Source organism: Mobula birostris, chromosome 4, assembly GCF_030028105.1.
Source record: "Mobula birostris isolate sMobBir1 chromosome 4, sMobBir1.hap1, whole genome shotgun sequence".
In the NCBI taxonomy this organism is placed as follows: domain Eukaryota; kingdom Metazoa; phylum Chordata; class Chondrichthyes; order Myliobatiformes; family Myliobatidae; genus Mobula; species Mobula birostris.
In genome coordinates this window covers 56143677-56161974 of record NC_092373.1, presented here as the reverse complement: position 1 = coordinate 56161974, position 18298 = coordinate 56143677, and the positions used below count along the sequence as shown (strand labels likewise).

Genomic DNA, 18298 nt, shown 5'->3' with positions numbered 1-18298 from the left:
CTAATAATTAAGTTTTTATGATGATATATTGAGTGCTGGAGTTGTAGATCATGAGGATGGCTGCCTAGGATACAAAGAAACATAGAACAGCTGGGTTTTAGAAAGTTAGTCCAAGCAAGTGTGAAGTAATACATTTTGGGCCATCTAATACTGGGCAGACAGAAACAGTAAATGGCGGGGACTTTAGAAGTATTGATATACAGAAGAACTATTCAGCCTCTTGAGGCACTGCCCATTTTGTATGCAGTTTATTTGATACAAACATCACTCCCTGTTTATAAGATTTTGTTTACATCATTTTCTGTGCGGGTTGATTCGAATTATGACTTGAAGTACACACAGTAGAAAGACATCCATCTCTATCATCTTTATTTACCCTCAAAATAGCAATATCTGTGAGTCTCGAGCTTCTTAATATTGGTAAAGATTTAGTAGCCGTACATTGAAGGAAGTATTATCTTTATTGTTCATCATTATTAAGCTATCGTTGCACTACAAGTTCCCTCTTGTCCATGGCATAGCTATAGAATGCTACATGTGTGTATTACCTTGTTTAACGCTGACCGTAAGATAATCAATAATATTAGTATATTCAGCTTGCGGCGATTCTGTATTTAATTTAATACATGTCTTACTTAACATTCTGCAATTTCACAAAGTTTACTCATTAAAAACCATTAAGAGAGCTTCTGGCCCAGGTGATTCTTGAGAAGGTGTTTTAACTCCCTGGCTAGATTTGTACTCATTGCACCGCGAGGGCAATAGAGGCACCTCGAGTGTAAATTCATATCTTCTGAAAATGGATAGGATTGTAAAGAAGGCATTTAGCTTTTTGCCTTCACAGGCAGGCAGGGGTATTGAGTACAAGAGTTGGAATATAACTACACTACCATGAGGAAGAGTGCAGATAAGATTCACATGAATGTTGCCTAGCTTTGTCCGTAACACAAGGGCAGTAAAAGTCTTCACAGGTATCACCCGCGAAGTGTAGAAGCATCCGAACAGCATACGCTACCATGGTTAGCTTCCAAACTGAGTAATGTCGTTCGCCGAGCCTTGAAGGTCAGGTCAGAATGTGGCACATTGATCACATCTTTGTGACGCTCAAGCAACACCATAATTAGATTGCTGTAGCACAAGCCCACGCCAGAGATAAAGCAGCAAGAATGAGAGCAGCGAATGCTAAGCGCAAAGTTGAAATGCCAATGGATAAACTTGTATTGACATGGGGAAAGCTTGTGTAGAGGCTACATTGCGTGCGCTCAAGGAGGAGTGCAAAGCTGAGGCTACCTTGGCAGAGACAAAGGTGTATAAAGCAGCAGTTGACTTAAATAGTGGTGGGCATCTCTCTGCAAAGGTGACTGATGAAATACCCATTGGTGGAAGCCCTCTAACACAACATGGTTGCTTAACAGAGGATGAAATCAAAGCAGCAAACATAGGAACCAGATTCCTGTCATGCTTCACACCAATTTTCTATCCAGTCCTCCTCCTGAACTTGCATCCTCTGGGTCAGATTCAAACCCAAAGAAATATGAATCATTTAAAGTAGAATGTGAGAAGTGCCCAAGATCACCCATCTTGGAAACACATGGGTGTTCAGCATTTAATAAGAGCAGGCAAGGGCTTAACACTGCACCAAGTGCATCAGAGGCTGTCCTTTCAACAGAAGCTACCACAGAACCAAATGCACAGCCCTCATTCGCTGTACCAGGCTGTGGTGACAAATCACCATTGGACAATTATTTGAGTGAGATGCTGAGACTGAGCAGAGAAGTCTGAGACAGAGTCAATCCAAATATGGCAGGACAGTCATCTAGAGAGTACTGGAGAATCCAAGAGAGTAGCAAGGTTAACTGGAGAGGTAGTAACAATATACTGCAGAGCAGAGATGGACACACAGAGGAGCAAACACCAGTGGACTCTAGGGAATTGAGCCAAGAAGGTCTTGACACTTCAAAAGAATTAGATCCAGATGCAGTTGTAAATTCGGGGGCGGTACCGTGGGCTACTGGTTCAGTGTTATGCACCAGCAGCAATAGATATTAAATTGAGTCGGGTTTTATAAATAAACAACAAAATTTATTAACCTCTTCTCAAAAACATAGAAAGGTAAACAAATGACTAACTTAAACGGAAGTTAACAGTGTTATGCGTCTTTAGTTATCAAACAGTAGAACGTAAAGACAATTCTTAACAGATCTTACTCAAACACAGTCTTAAGGTGTAGTTCAAAGAGTCCAAGGGATTTATGAAATAAGTGAGAGGAGAGACTTCCCGAACCAGCAACGAAGAAAAGACGAAACTGCTGACGCAGACCCCAGCCGAGAAATTACTTGTCCAAAGAGATCACGAAGAATAAGATTTCACACAGTAACTGACCTTTCGTCAGAGGTGGTCACCACACAACACCCGGGACCATGCAGGGGTTAACCAAAAGTGTGTGCCACAATACCCGTATGGGCCATATCAATGTCAATCACAGAACACCGTTGTATTCCCGGGTTCGTACAAAGCTAGTAATTCTTCACTCCTCACTCCACGATTACGTAACCACCAACTGTGACTCCCCAACAAAAACAACTATGCAACAAACTGTGGTCTCCCCTTTTATATCAGTTGGAACATGCCATCACATGACGTCACATCACCCCACTATCATGACCATTACATCATGCCAATATCACAAGACAATTACATTATGCTCACAAGATACTCACGGGACAGGTAACACCAGAACACCTGCAGCAGAGCACGGAGCACAACCAACTGAACATCTATGAGATGTAGCTACTTCCCTAAACATTCTAAAGACATGTGCTGGAACATCAGAAGTTACCCGAAGCAGAGGTGGTATTGTTGCAGAGTCAAAAACAGGGGTTTACCCTTACCAAATCTCATTGACTGTGACCACATTCCCAACAATAGGGATGAAATCTTAATCCCCAAATTTGCACATAGTCATCCCCATTTTGAGGAATACATAGCTGCCAAGACTCCCCCAAGAGAATAAAATTTTGATCAATCAAGAGCAAAATTTTAACTACCATTCACAAAATATACAAATGTATAAAGTTTACAAAATGCACAATGCACATGCAGTTATCATACAGTACTAATATAACATATGGTGGGAGTGTATACAAATATCAAAATTCCACTCCATAAAAAAATTACATTGCAAGTTCAACATCTGGACAGTCGGCAATTACATTATATTTGCCTTTAATGTGAGTTATTAAGAGATCATATTCTTGTTAAATCAAACTTTGTTGTTGAATTGAAATTTGATTTGTCTCCTTAACCATTTTCCTTAACCAAGCCCCGGCCTACAACGTGATCAAGATAGGTCACAGTAGCTTTGTCAAATTCACTTTTAGCAAAGTTAATGTTAAGGTTGACTTTTGAGAGCCTTTCAAACAGCTTTTCCACTGCAGAGATATGTGCTTCCCAAGTGTCATTTCCTGTGACTAAGTCAGCAGTATAGGCATCTGTATGTTTTAACCCTTGAATTACAGAATTAATTATTCTCTGGAAGGTTCCTGGAGCATTCTCCATACCAAATGGCAGAACATTGAATTCATATAATCCAGATGGCGTTACAAATGCAGAAATTTCTCTACCTTTATCTGTCAGTGGAACACACCAATACCCTTTTAATAGATCGACCTTTGTAAGAAACTTAGCTTTTCCAACTTTATCAACACAATCATCTACCCCTTTCTAGATCTTTCTGTCTCTGTCTCTGGAGATAGCTTATCCACTGATGTCTATTATAAGCCTACTGACTCTCACAGCTATCTGGACTATTCCTCTTCTCACTCTGTCTCTTGCAAAAACGCCATCCCCTTCTCGCAATTCCTCCGTCTCCGCTGCATCTGCTCTCAGGATGAGGCTTTTCATTCTAGGACGAGGGAGATGTCTTCATTTTTTAAAGAAAGGGGCTTCCCTTCCTCCACTATCAACTCTGCTCTTAAACGCATCACCCCCATTTCACGTACACCTGCTCTCACTCCATCCTCCCGCCACCCCACTAGGAATAGGGTTCCCCGGTCCTCACCTACCACCCCACCAGCCTCCGGGTCCAACATATTATTCTCCGTAACTTCTGCCACCTCCAATGGGATCCCACCACTAAGCACATCTTTCCCTCCCCCCGCTCTCTGCATTCCGCAGGGATCGCTCCCTACGCAACTCCCTTGTCCATTCGTCCCCCCCATCCCTCTCCACTGATCTCCCTCCTGGCACTTATCCGTGTAAGCGGAACAAGTGCTACACATGCCCTTACACTTCCTCCCTTACCACCATTCAGGGCCCCAAACAGTCCTTCCAGGTGAGGCAACACTTCACCTGTGAGTCGGCTGGGGTGATATACTGCGTCCAGTGCTCCCGATGTGGCCTTTTATATATTGGCGAGACCCGACGCAGACTGGGAGACCGCTTTGCTGAACATCTACGCTCTGTCCGCCAGAGAAAGCAGGATCTCCCAGTGGCCACACATTTTAATTCCACATCCCATTCCCATTCTGACATGTCTATCCACGGCCTCCTCTACTGTAAAGATGAAGCCACACTCAGGTTGGAGGAACAACACCTTATATTCCGTCTGGGTAGCCTCCAACCTGATGGCATGAACATCGACTTCTCTAACTTCCGCTAATGCCCCACCTCCCCCTCGTACCCCATCTGTTACTTATTTTTATACACACATTCTTTCTCTCACTCTCCTTTTTCTCCCTCTGTCCCTCTGAATATAACTCTTGCCCATCCTCTGGGTCCCCCCCCCCACCTTGTCTTTCTTCCCGGACCTCCTGTCCCATGATCCTCTCATATCCCTTTTGCCTATCATCTGTCCAGCTCTTGGCTCCATCCCTCCCCCTCCTGTCTTCTCCTATCATTTTGGATCTCCCCCTCCCCCTCCAACTTTCAAATCCCTTAGTCACTCTTCCTTCATTTAGTCCTGACGAAGGGTCTCAGCCTGAAACGTCAACTGCACCTCTTCCTAGAGATGCTGCCTGGCCTGCTGCGTTCACCAGCAACTTTTATGTGTGTTGCTTGAATTTCCAGCATCTGCAGAATTCCTGTTGTTTGCATCTACCCTAGGAATTGGATTTTAAGTTGAAGTCTGTCCCGAGCCTTGTGGCCCATCAGGCTGGTGCTTATGCCGGTTTCTGTGGCGTGAAGCAACTGAGAGTACGAGACTCACCCCCCGGATAGGACACCAGTCTATCGCGAGGTTAACCTCCAGCATTTGCCAGTACTCATTTTCAGCTGGGTGGACCACAGCAGTATGTGGTTAAGTGCCTTGCTCAAAGACACAACACGCTGCCTTGGTTGAGACCCAGGGATTGGATACGCATTGGTTTTTGTTACAGCATTCGCCTTCCTGTAATCAGTACAAAACCAAATACTACCATCTGGTTTAGGCACCATGACACAAGGTGAACTCCAATCCAAAGTAGAAGGTCTAATAATATCATTTTCGAACATATATTTTATTTCTTGTTCAGCGATTCTACATTTTTCCATGTCCATTCGATATGGATGTTGCTTTATGGGTTTGGCATTTCCAACATCTACATCATGTGAGGCTACTGTGATTCTTTTTGGAACGTCTGGGAATAAATCCCTATATTTCATAAATAACTGCTTCACTTGCTGCCGCTGCTGTGGCTGCAGATGAGCCAATTCCTTATCAATATTTTCCAAAATTGTCAAATTTGGTAGTCTGGTGGAAATAATGTTTGGTTTAAAATAAGCCTCAGCTAGATCAGCTACCAAGTTCCCAGGAAGATCAGACTCATTGTCATTGATGACAACAGTCATAGCGGCAGACTGTTTCCCATAATAAGGCTTTATCATATTTACATGACAAAGCTGCATTGGCCTTTGTCAATCTGGTGTTTTTACCACATAGTCCACATTATTAACTTCAGATAACTTCTCGTAAGGACCATGAAATTTAGCTTGTAAAGGATTCGTTTGCACAGGGAAAAGAACCAACACCTTATCTCCCAGCTTAAATGACCTTGTTCTAGTTTCATTCTTTCCTGAGCAGATTTTACATTTTCCCTTGCTAAACTGCAAGCTTGTTGCAATCTTTCCTTAAATTTCAAGACATAATCCAGCAAATTAGTATCTAGTTCTTTGTTAACCCACTGTTCTTTTAATAATACTAAAGGTCCTTAGACTCTATGCCCAAACACAAGTTCAAAGGAGCTAAAGCCTAGGGACTCCTGCACTGACTCCCTTACTGCAAACAAAAGCAAATGAACTCCCTCATCCAAATCCTTCTCATTTTTGACACAGAACATCCTAATCATGGTTTTGAGAGTAGAATGGAACCTTTCTAAGGCCCCCTGTGATTCTAGATGGTATGCAGATGATATCATCTGTTTGGCCCCAGGTTATAAACTACCTGCTGGAATAATCCAGACATAAAATTACGTCCTTGATCAGATTGGATTTCTTCAGGCAACCCAAATAAAGTAAAAACTTTATGAAATCCTTCATCACAGCTTTCGCTTTTATATTCCTGAGAGGTATTGCTTCTGAAAACCTAGATGCTGTATACATGATGGTCAGCAAATACTGATGTTCAGCTTTAGTTTTTGGCAATGGGACAACACAATCTATAATAACTTCAGAAAATGGTTCACCAGATTCAGGAATAGGTTGCAATGGGGCCACTGGGCTGACTTGATTAGGTTTACCCACAACCTGACAAGTGTGACAAGTTCGGCAAAATGTCGCCACTTCTTTCCTCAAACCAGGCCAGAAGAAGTGTTTCAAAACTTTGTTCACAGTTTCCTTCACACCTAGATGGCATATTACGAGCCAAAGTTAAAATTTCATTCTTATAGACCTTAGGAACAACTACCTGGTGAACAACTGCCAAATCCTCATTTGCAGGAATCTCAGGTGGTCTCCACTCTTGAAATAATACCCTACTGGCACCTTCTCAATCTTGTTTTCTGGGAGAGCGTTCTCTCGCAAGTTGGCAATCTCAGGATCTCTGCTCTGCTCCGCTATAATCTCCTTCCTGGGGTGTATGGGGTGTCAGGGAGGGGTAGCACCTCTGGTGGGGGAAACATGTTGCGTCCTTTTCAAGGCAGTTAGTCCAACTTTGGTCCCTACCTGGCACTAAGCTCTCACCTGTGGCTCCCTGTAGCTGTTTATATGCGACAGCGGCCATACCCTGGGCAATGGCTTCGACAAACCGGCCAAACCAGGTGAGGGTAGCCAACGGGTCTCAAACCCTCGGTGAGATAGGCAGTTGTCTATCCCAGCATGTGAAAACAGACTCCGGCGGACTGAGCAGACGAGACCAATGGAAGGTCCAATGGTCAAGAAAGCGGTCTCTGCAAGTGTCGTGGAACGTGTAGAGCAGGACAAGACACAGAAGACGTCCTGGTCATCCACTGCACCTAGCCCCATCTGCAGCCATTTCGACTCTGTCTTGCCACTGGATCCAGATGAAAATTGGGAAGAGACAGTGAGGCTGACGCTGCGCAACTCTCCCTCACTTAAATCCAAAACACGCACTAAACTCGACACCATCATAATGGTGTTGAGATCCTCATCGACGTCGACGATGGACGAACAACCTCCTTCCTAGACAAAGACAAGTCTTTATGGCCAGACTCACTACCAGGATCTTGATCAAACAAGGAAGGTAGGAAAGTTCTGACAAATCATTAAAATCTGAATCCCGATTTAAGCTGTCATGAGTAGTAGACCCATGCTGCACAGAACCATCTGCCTTGGCAGACTTTTTGGCCATAGCTCAGGTTACTGCATAGGAGGGATACAAGTTAGAATCCATCTTTGGATCATCAGTGGTTGGCTTAGTTTGTCAGCTGCACTGCAGGAACAACTTTTCCATCTGCTAGGTCATTCCCTAACAATAAAGAAACACCATCCGCTGGTAAACTGGGTCATAGTCCGATTTTAACAGGTCCTGAAACTATCCCTGACTTTAAAACTACTTTGTGCAGAGGTACAGGCGTAAGGTTGCCCTCAATACCTCGTATAAGATTTCCTTCACCAGTGTCAGTCTCATCACTAAACTATAGAACACTGTCTAACATGTGACTGAGAAGCCCCAGTATCCCGAAGGATTTTTATTGGTACTTGAGTGGACCCTTCATTCAGGGAACCAAATCCCTCTGACATAAAATGATCAAATCCCTTCCTAACTCGGTCAGACCTCGACAGAGCTTCCTTTGAATGTCCTGAACCCTGCAGGTTTATGGATATTTCAATTCGTTGGACACAGTCATCTGGAACTGCCTCCTTTTCCTTCTTCTTCAGACGGAAACAGTTAGCAATAACACGACCAGATTTCCGACAATAGTGACAAATAGGACTAAAATGTTTTTCCTTCACTTGCTCCCCTTCATCCTTACCTTTATCACTAGCTTCCGCTTTAATTTCCGGTTTACCCTGACTATCCATGCTACTCTTTTGGAAAGTCTTAATCAGAGTAAACTTACTCTTCTGGGTGAGAGCAAACTCATCTGCTAATTTAGCAGACTCTGGCAACGTGGCAGGATCCTTTTCATCCAAGTATGCCTTTATGCCATCAGGGACGCACCTTTCAAATTCCTCTATTAAAACCAACTCTTTCAAGTTGTCATACTCTCCATTCACATTTATGGAGGTGCACCAGTGCTCAAAACACACAGATTTGTTATAGGCAAATTCCACGTAAGTCTGGTTCACAGATTTCTTCAGATTCCTAAATCTCTGTCTATAAGCTTCCGGAACCAATTGATAAGCTTTAAGTATAACCTTCTTCACAGTATTGTAATCATCTGCCTGTTCACTGGTTAAGGCCGTATAAACCTGTTGTGCTTTACCTTTAAATACACTTTGTAAAAGGACAAGCCAGCTCTTTTTCGGCCACTATGAACTCTGAGCAACCTTCTCAAAATGCTGGAAGTATTTATCAACACCTGCCTCATTAAGTGGAGGAACGAATTTAACTTCATGACTAGCAACAAACGGTACACCAGAGTCTCCCGCTAGGCCTCTTTGCTTCAATCTCTCTGTCTTTTCTAGCTCAAACACCCTCTCTCTTTTGGCTTCTTCCCTCTGTTTGTCTGCTTTTTCCCTCTGTTTGTCTGCTTCTCCAGCATCATACTGCCTCTGTTTTTCTGCAGCTTCTAATCAACTGCGTTCCAACTCAGCCTCTATTTTAAGTTTACCTAATGCTATTTGTTCTAACTGTAACCGGAGCACATCTTTACTTACAGGAAACTTCTCTAACACCTCTTCATCAAACACTTTCATAGCTATATAATGCTCAACTAATTTCCTCTGAATCTCTAGTTTTGCAGTAGCCATCATTATCCCTGTAAGCTTCAGTTCCTTAGCAATTTCCAGCACCACACCCTTTTTTATTTTCTCTAATATCGCAGGGGTTAGTGATTCCAGAAAGCTCACAACATCCATTGCTGCTGATTACCACACACAAACCAATCAAACAAAAGGAATCGGGTATGTCCCTTATCCCCAATCAGAATGATAATTAAACAATCAATAAGCTCCAAATTTGTTCATATCCCAGACGAGCCCCCAATTTTCTGTTACGCACCAGCAGCAATAGATATGAAATTGAGTCAGGTTTTTATAAATAAACAATGAAATTTATTAACCTCTACTCAAAAACATAGAAAAGTAAACAAACGACTAACTTAAATGGAAGTTAACAGTGTTATGCGCCTTTAGTTATCAAACAGTAGAACGTAAAGACAATTCTTAACAGATCTTACTCAAATACAGTCTTAAGGTGGTAGTTCAAAGAGTCCAAGGGATTTATGAAATAAGTGAGAGGAGAGACTTCCCGAACCAGCGATGAAGAAAAGACGAAACTGCTGACGCAGATCCCAGCAGAGAAATGCCTTGTCCGAAGAGATCACGAAGAATAAGATTTCACACAGCAACTGACCTTTCGCCGGAGGTGGTCACCACACAACACCTGAGACCATGCAGGGGTTAACCAAAAGTGTGTGCCACAATACCGATACCAAATGTCAATCACAGAACGCCGTTGTATTCTTGGGTTTGTAAGAAGCTAGTAATTCTTCACTCTCTCTCTCCTTCCACAATTACATAACCACCGACTGTGACTCCCCAAGAAAAACAACTATGCAACAAACTGCGGTGTCCCCTTTTATACCGGTTGGAACATGCCATCACATGACATCATATCACCCCACTATCACGACCATTACATCATGCCAATATCACGAGACAATTACATCATGCTCACAAGATACTCACGGGACAGGTAACACCAGCACACCTGCAACACAGCCGGCTGAACATCTATTAGATGTAGCTACTTCCCTAGACATTCTAAAGTCATGTGCTGGAACATCAGAAGTTACCAGAAGCAGAGCCAGTAGCTTTGTTGCAGAGTCAAAAACAGGGGCTTACGCTTACCAAATCTCATTGACTGTGACCACATTCCCAACAATAGGAATGAAATCTTAATCCCCAAATTTGCACATAGTCATCCACATCTTGAGGAATACATAGCTGCCAAGACTCCCCCGCTTGACTCTGCCGCTGAGATTCACCTGTTGTTGGGCAGAGACACTATCCATGCACATAAAGTACGTGAACAGTGCAATGGTCAGCTCATTGTTCCTTACACCCTATGACTGGTCCTAGGCTGGGTCATTATGAGTGAAGTCTGCCTCAAGGGTGCTCATCAGATCACTGTCAGCACATTCAAAGCTAACGTCCCGGCGAATGGGCACCCATGTCATTTCAGACCCTGCGGGAGTAGTGTCTACAGTATACGACAGAAAAGATTGCAGGAGTAGCCAAAGGCAGCCTTTGTAATGGTTGGCACATTTATATGCAACCTCTCAGTACAGAACGACTGAATTGGACAAAGGTTAGAATCCTTGCTGTTGTCCAAAAATAGGCGCATGCAGAGGAAGTGTAGTGCATACCAAAGCAGGACTCTCTCTCAATCCAAAGTTACCTTTGTGAACTCTGTCCCTTTCTTAACTCTCAGGGGCTACACCGAGTTGGAGGATGTATTAAGAGATTACAATTCATTTCAGATGTGCTTCACCCAATCCTCATTCTGGGTGAGCACCGTGTCACCGGTCTGCTCATCAGACATCGCCTTAAATATACCCACAGACTTAGCCTCCACTGCTATCTGTGGTAGAACATTTAACAGATTCACTACCCTCTGACAAAAAAAATCTCCTTAACTCTATTCTAAAAGGTCACCCCTCAATTTTGAGACTGTGCCCTCTAGTTCTGAATACCTCCACCGTAGGAAACATCATCTCCACAACTACCCTACGCAGTCATTTCAACGTTCAGTAGATTTCAACAAAATCCCCCTGCATTCTTCTAAATTCCAGTGCACACAGGCCCAAGGCTGCCAAACACACCCCATATGTCAACCTCTTCCTTCCCAGAATCATCCTCATGAACGTCCTCTGGACTCTCTCCAATGACAATATATCCTTTCTGAGATATTGTGCCCAAAACTATTGACAATACTCCAAGTGCAGCCTGACTAGTGTCTTATAAAGCCTCAGCATTATCCCCTTGTTTTTATATTATATTCCCCTTGAAATAAATGACAACATTGCATTTGCCTTCTTTACCACAGACTCAACCTGTAAATTAACCTTCTGGGAGTCTTGTACAAGAACGCCTATGTCCCTCTGCACCTCTGAAGTTTGAACCTTCTCTCCATTTAAATAATAATCCACACTATTGTTTCTTTTACCAAAATGCATTATCATACATTTCCCAACACTGTATTCCATCTGCCACTTTCTTTGCCCATTCTTCCAATTTGTCTAGGTCCTGCTACAATCGCATTGCTTCCTCAGCACTACCTACCCCTTCACCAATCCTTGTCTCATCCGTAAACTTTGCCACAAAGCCATCAATTCCATTATCTAAATCAATGACAAGCAATATGAAAAGTAGCAGTTCCAATACTGACCCCAGAGGAATAATACTAGCCATCAGCAGCCAACCAGAAAAGGCCCCCTTTATTCCCACTCACTGCCTCCTGCCTGTCAGTCATTCCTCTATCCATACCAGTATCTTTCTTGTAACACCATAGGAATTTATGTTGTTAAACAGCCTCATGTGTGGCACCTTATCAAATGTCCTCTGAAAATTGACCTAAATGACATCCACTGCCACTCCTTCGTCCACCCTACTTGTACCTTCCTCAAAGAACTCTAACGGATTTGTCAGGCAAGATTTCCCTTCACAGAAATCATGCTGACTTTGACCTATTTTAACATTAGTCTCCAAGTGCTCTGAAGCCTCATCCTTAATAATAGACTCCAAGACTTCCCCAACCACTGAGGTTAGGCTAACTGGCCTATAATTTCTTTGTTTTTGCCTTCCTCCCTTCTTAAAGAGTGGAGTGACATTTTCAATTTCCCAGTCCTCTGGGGCCATGCCAGAATCAAGTGATTCTTGTAAGATGATTACCAATGCATCCGTTATCTCTTCAGCAACCTCTCTCAGGACATTGGAATGTAGTCCATCTGGTCCAGGTGACTTATCCACCTTAAGACCTTTCCGTTTGCCCAGCACTTTTTCCTTTGTAATAGCAATAGCACTCACTCCTGCTCCCTGACACCCCGGACCTCTGGCACACTGCTAGTGTCTTCCACAGTGAAGGTGGATGAAAGTAATCATTAAGTTCATTGCCATTTCTTTGTCCCCCATTACTATCTCAGTAGCATCATTTTTCAGTAGTCAAATTTCAATTCTCACCTCCCTTTTACTTTTTATATAACTGGAAAAACTTTTAGTATCCAGCTTTATATTGTTGGCCAGTTTGCCCTCATATTTCATCTTTATTCTTCTTATAGCTCTTTTAGTTGCCTTTTGATGGATTTTAAAAACTTCCCAATCATCCAATTTTCCAATCACTTTTGCTACCTTATATGCCCTTCCCTTGGCTTTTATGCAGTCCTTAACTTCCCTTGTCAGCCACAGTTGCCTACCCCTGCCATTTGAGAACTTCTTCTGTGGGACATATCTATCCTGTACCTTGTGAACTGTTCCTAGAAACTTCAGCCATCTCTGCTCTGTCATCATCACTGCCAGTATCCTTCTCCAATCTACCTGGGCAAGTTCCTCTCTGTAATACCTTTTATTCCATTGCGCTACTGAAGGATGTTAGATAGGGTAGATAGATTTCCAGGGGTAGGGGAGTCTAAAAATAGAAGACACAGGTTTAAAGTGAGAGGAAAAATATTTAGAGGAGATTTGAGGGCAAGTTTTCCCACACAGAGGATAGTGGGTATATGGAACAAGCTGCCACATGAAACAATGGTGATGGGTACAATCAAAATATTTGGATAGGTAACGTGGATGGGAAAAGAATAGAGGGATATGGGCCAAATACTTGAGATGGATCAAAGGAACACACATAAAAGTTGCTGGTGAACACAGCAGGCCAGGCAGCATCTCTAGGAAGAAGTACAGTTGATGTTTCGGGCCAAGTCCCTTCGTCAGGATGGTCTCAACCTGAAACGACTGTACCTCTTCCTAGAGATGCTGCCTGGCCTGCTGCGTTCACCAGCAACTTTTATGTGCGTTGCTTGAAATTCCAGCATCTGCAGATTTCCTCGTGTTTGATGGATCAAAGGGTCTGTTTCGATACGGTATGACCCTATGTCTCCTTACGGAGTCCAACAGGGCAGCTTAATTATCTGTAGGCATTTCAGCCTTCAGGCTTTGGAGCTTGCTGACTGAGCATAGGATAGATCAAACTTGGCACAAATACAAATTGACTTTCAGGAGAAAATAAATCAGATGCCAGGAGAAAGGTAAATATTTTTGAAAATTGTTAATTTATTTTTAATGCTTTAAAATTATTTGCAACATATGCTTGTGTTACACAGCATTTTAAATACAAAAAAAATCTCTTTTTTTAAAACATTTATTAAAAAATGTCAAACCAATAATACTGTCCGTATGAGCATATGAAAACTCCAGTTGCTACAGTTATGGGAGCAGAGACTCAATGGTCAAAGAGGTCCTGTGTGCCTGACTGCCTGTACTGGTATAACCCTTGTGATGTGATCAGCCACACTCAGTACCTGTGAGCTGGGTTATGTGTAAAACATTCAACTGGGAGGAACAAATCCTGAAATTACTACATTTTGGTCTAAGAGTTGTGAGCATGTAATAAGATGTTATTACTTTATAAACAACCTCTCCAGATCTAAAAAATTAAATTAATTTTACAATATTGCCATTCCCTTAGCATTATGTCAACATCTTCTGTTCATTAAAACAATCTTTTAAGGCCCATTTTATCTGCTACCTTCCAATCTTTATATTGCACTGAGCAACATTTTAGGTAAAAATTGTGCTTTTTACTTCCTGATATTTTGACTTCTTCATTACAGTTTGGTTGTTCTATTTGATTTTGCTGTTATCAGGTAAGAAAAAAAAAACAAAATTATCACCTAACAGCAACATGCATTGATAAAATCATTTCTGCAGATATCACGAGATCACGGTACCCAGCTTTCTCTGAACATAATTGCAAGACCTGGGCTAATATTCTCCTTTGCAAAATTTGCCTCACTGCTGCTGGATTGTATCCGCAGACTTGTTCAATTTAAACTGCAAGGCTTCTCTGCCTATTGTTTAATTTTTTTTTATATTCACAGGAGTGGTGGGGTGGCTTGTATGTACTGACTAGGGTGGTGATGGAGGCAAATATGATACAGGTATTAAAGAGGCACTTGAAAAGGCACATTAATATGCAGGTACAGGGTCCAATGACATTTAGACTTTGGAGAGGGTTCAAAAGAAACTGGATTAGAGGATATACACTATAAGGAGAGGTTAGACAAACCTGTGTTGTTTTCTCCACAGCAGCAGAGTCTAAAGAGAGATCTCATAGAGGTTGACAAAAGATTAAGAGAGGCACAGATAGAATAGACATCCAGCATCTTTTTCCGATGAATGAAATGTCTAATACCGGACAGTATGCATTTCAGAAGAGAGGTATAATTTCAAAGGAGATGTGCAGGGCAGTTTTTTTTTATATTCACAAGAGTGTTGGGAGGCTTGCATGTACTGGCTAGGATGGTGATGGAGGCAAATATGATAGAGGTATTCAAGAGGTATTTGAAAAGGCACATGAATATGCAGGAAATGAAAGGATATAGATATTGTGTTGGTAGTAGCGATTGATTTGGTTGGGTATTTGATTACTAATTTAATTAGTTTGGTATAGTATTGTAAGCTGAAGGACCTGTTTCTCTACTGCACTGTGTCTGAGAACTGGACCCTTAAAGCAGGTAAATAATTGAAAATACACTTGCAGATGCACCAATATTTGAAGTGAAGGGGTGTTGGACAAGAGATGTAATATAATCACATTTTCAACACTTTTCACTTGAGGTCTACATCAAAACTGCTGGGACAGGGTTAATGAATAGCAGCAAAGCAATACAGCAGACTTTCTGTGACAGAAAAAATATAATTATTTGAAAAGAAAAGTCACAGAGAAACTGAAGAGATTGTGCAAAGGCAGCTGTAGCTAAGAGATCCACCTGCAAATTATACACTATGACTTAATATATACCTTTTCCTGATTCTTGGTTCCAGTTCTGTATTTACTTAAATATTGTTTTCATTTCCAAGTTTGAGATATTGATAAAATTTATATACTTTTCAGACTTTTTAATAGAACAAGTTATTTTATATGAGTTACAGAAATCACACTACCAGGTTCTATTTCAATTAAACTATTTTCAGGCTTCGAAAAAATAATTACTATGGTGATTTGTACCTGAAAATGTCTTGGGTGGCAACAGAGCTTCAATAGGTTTTCTTTCCCTCCACTCTTTCAATGCATCTTGGAATGCCCTTGCTGACTGTTCCTCATCAAAATTGCCATTTAGTAATGATCCACTATGAAGGTCTTCTGCACTGCTTTGCACACTTAGAGCTGACTTACCATCCTCTTGATGTACAGTAAGAACCTACAGCAGAGAGCAAATTATAAAATTAGAAAACAGAAATTGCCTTGTTTTATTTTGAAACAAAGAGTTCTGATGAGTTTTTAATTCTTCCATAGACCAAACACAGAAATGGTAAACATTCACAATTTCAAAATACTTTTTCAAATATAATCAAAGAAGAGCACAGCCATGAGTCCAAGAAAGAATTTTTTTAATTCATTTATTTTTCAGAACCTGAGCATTTCTTGTAAATGAGAAGCTGGTAATGTGTTGCCACCTTGAGTTGCTGCAGTCCTTCTGATAAAGGTAACCCCAGATTGCTGTTGGACAGCAATTTAGATCCAGTGACAGTGAAGGAATGGTGATTCATTTTGAATTCAGGGTGGTATTCAACTTGGAGAGCATTCTGAGGGAGTTGGTGTTCCCAAGAGCCTGTTGTATTTCTCCTTCTCGCTGTTAGAGATTATGAGTGTGGGAGGTTCTGCTGCTGTAGCCTGACCAAGAAACGACAATGCATTATATACAGGATTCATGTAAAATGTGTATTTAGGGTAGAGCATAGTGTACCAATCAAGTGACCTGCTTTGTGTCAAGCTTCTTGATTGTCAGAGCTGCACTCATTCAAGCAAGTGCAGAGCATTCCATCATGCTCCTAACCTGTACTTTCTAGATGATGCCCAAGGCTTTGCGGGCTGCAAGAAGAAAATCAGGCATCACAGTACACCTAGCCTCTGGTTCCTCTTGTAAACATAATAGTTATCTTGTTGGCTCAGTTTAGTATTGATTCAATGGTGATCCCCTGTGTGTTAATGATGGAGAACTTAGCAATACTATTGGTTAGACTCCCTGTTTCTGGAGAAGATGAATTGTGGTGTGAATGGCAAAGAGTACAATCAACATGAGTCCTGATGAAGGGTCTCACCCGAAACATCGACTGTACTGTTTTCCATAACTACTGCCTGGCCTGCTGTTCCTCCAGCATTTTGTGTGTGTTGCTTAGATTTCCAGCATCTGCAGATTTTCTCTTGTTTGTGGTGTGAAGGTTCACTTGTCATGTATCAGTCTACATCCGAATATTTGCTTGGTCTTTCTGCATGCAGTCTGGACATACTCTTTTGCTAAAGAGTTGTAAAAAGAAATGAACAATTTGTGACCACCCTCACTTCCAACCTTGTACTGGAGGAAGACCACTGATGATGTAACTGAATATGACAGGCTACAAGACACTATTGAGGAATTCCTGCAGTCAGTGGAGGGGGGCATGTTGGAGGTTGACATGGAGGATGACTGAACAATCCTAAACAACAACCTTTGGATACTAAACTTTTAGAGTGTTTTCTTTTAATGCCATACATACTTAAATGCCACCTTGATGCTGAAGGCAGTCATTTTCACCTCAGCTCTGGAAATCTCCTCCATCATCCATGTTTGAACAATGATAGTGATGAGGGCTGGAGATGACACCAAACTGGACATCAGTAAGCAAATTAAAGGCGAGTAGGTGTTGCTTACAGTTCAGTTAGCAAGCAAAACTTCAACAGAGAGAATGAAATATTTATTTAAAACTTTTGGCAGAACATTGTTGTGAATGCTTCAGCCTTGGCTCAGCATTCGCATACTCCCATCCTCGCTATAGTGTAACAATGTATTCAGTCTCCTCCTGTTAAGTCCTACTTAATTATGACCTTTTAAGTTGAAACAGTAGAATTACAGAGCTTTGATCTGATCCATTGATTGTGAGATTGCCAAGCTCAGTTTATTACTGGTAACCCTGTGTTGCACCTTCACTAGTTTGATATCTCAACCTTTTTAGGTGTATCTGACACTGCTCCCTGTAAACTTCGTAACTCGGGTTATCCATCAGCTTGGTAGAGTGAGAAATATACTAAGCCACAAGATACTAGTATCCATTTCTTCTCTTAATGAAGATACACAGTGTCTCAAGGATGCCTAATTTTATACAGCTGGATGTGTTCTGGGTCTGTTCTATTAAGTACAATTATTACAAATTAGCTAAGTAAAAAAGTATTCTTTACTGCAAGTAGTTCACAATCGAAACCAACAATCTCTTCACTGTCTTATATGCCCAAATTTCCCTCCAAATAGATCCTTTTTTGGGGACTTTGTGCTTCTGGAGGACTTTTTTGTTGATTGTTCTTTTGAACACCAAAGTATGAAGAAAGAAGTACATGCAATGATTTTACTCCTCCAGCATGTCTACACCATGGCATTTCAGCTGCTCGTTCAACTACTTAGGAGGTAATATTTCTGCATGTCTGCAGACTGTTCAACAGCAACATGAA

At 41.7% G+C, this 18298-nt stretch overlaps 1 protein-coding gene across 3 annotated transcripts in view; it reads right to left on the bottom strand.

Moving 5' to 3' along the window:
* Positions 1-18298, bottom strand: part of zbbx (zinc finger, B-box domain containing) — a 155989-nt gene that overhangs the window by 84483 nt on the left and 53208 nt on the right. For all 3 annotated transcript variants that reach the window (XM_072254587.1, XM_072254589.1, XM_072254588.1), the window contains one exon: positions 15824-16016. In XM_072254587.1, coding sequence (XP_072110688.1) covers positions 15824-16016 — 193 coding nt within the window. The remainder of the gene's footprint in view (positions 1-15823; positions 16017-18298) is intronic.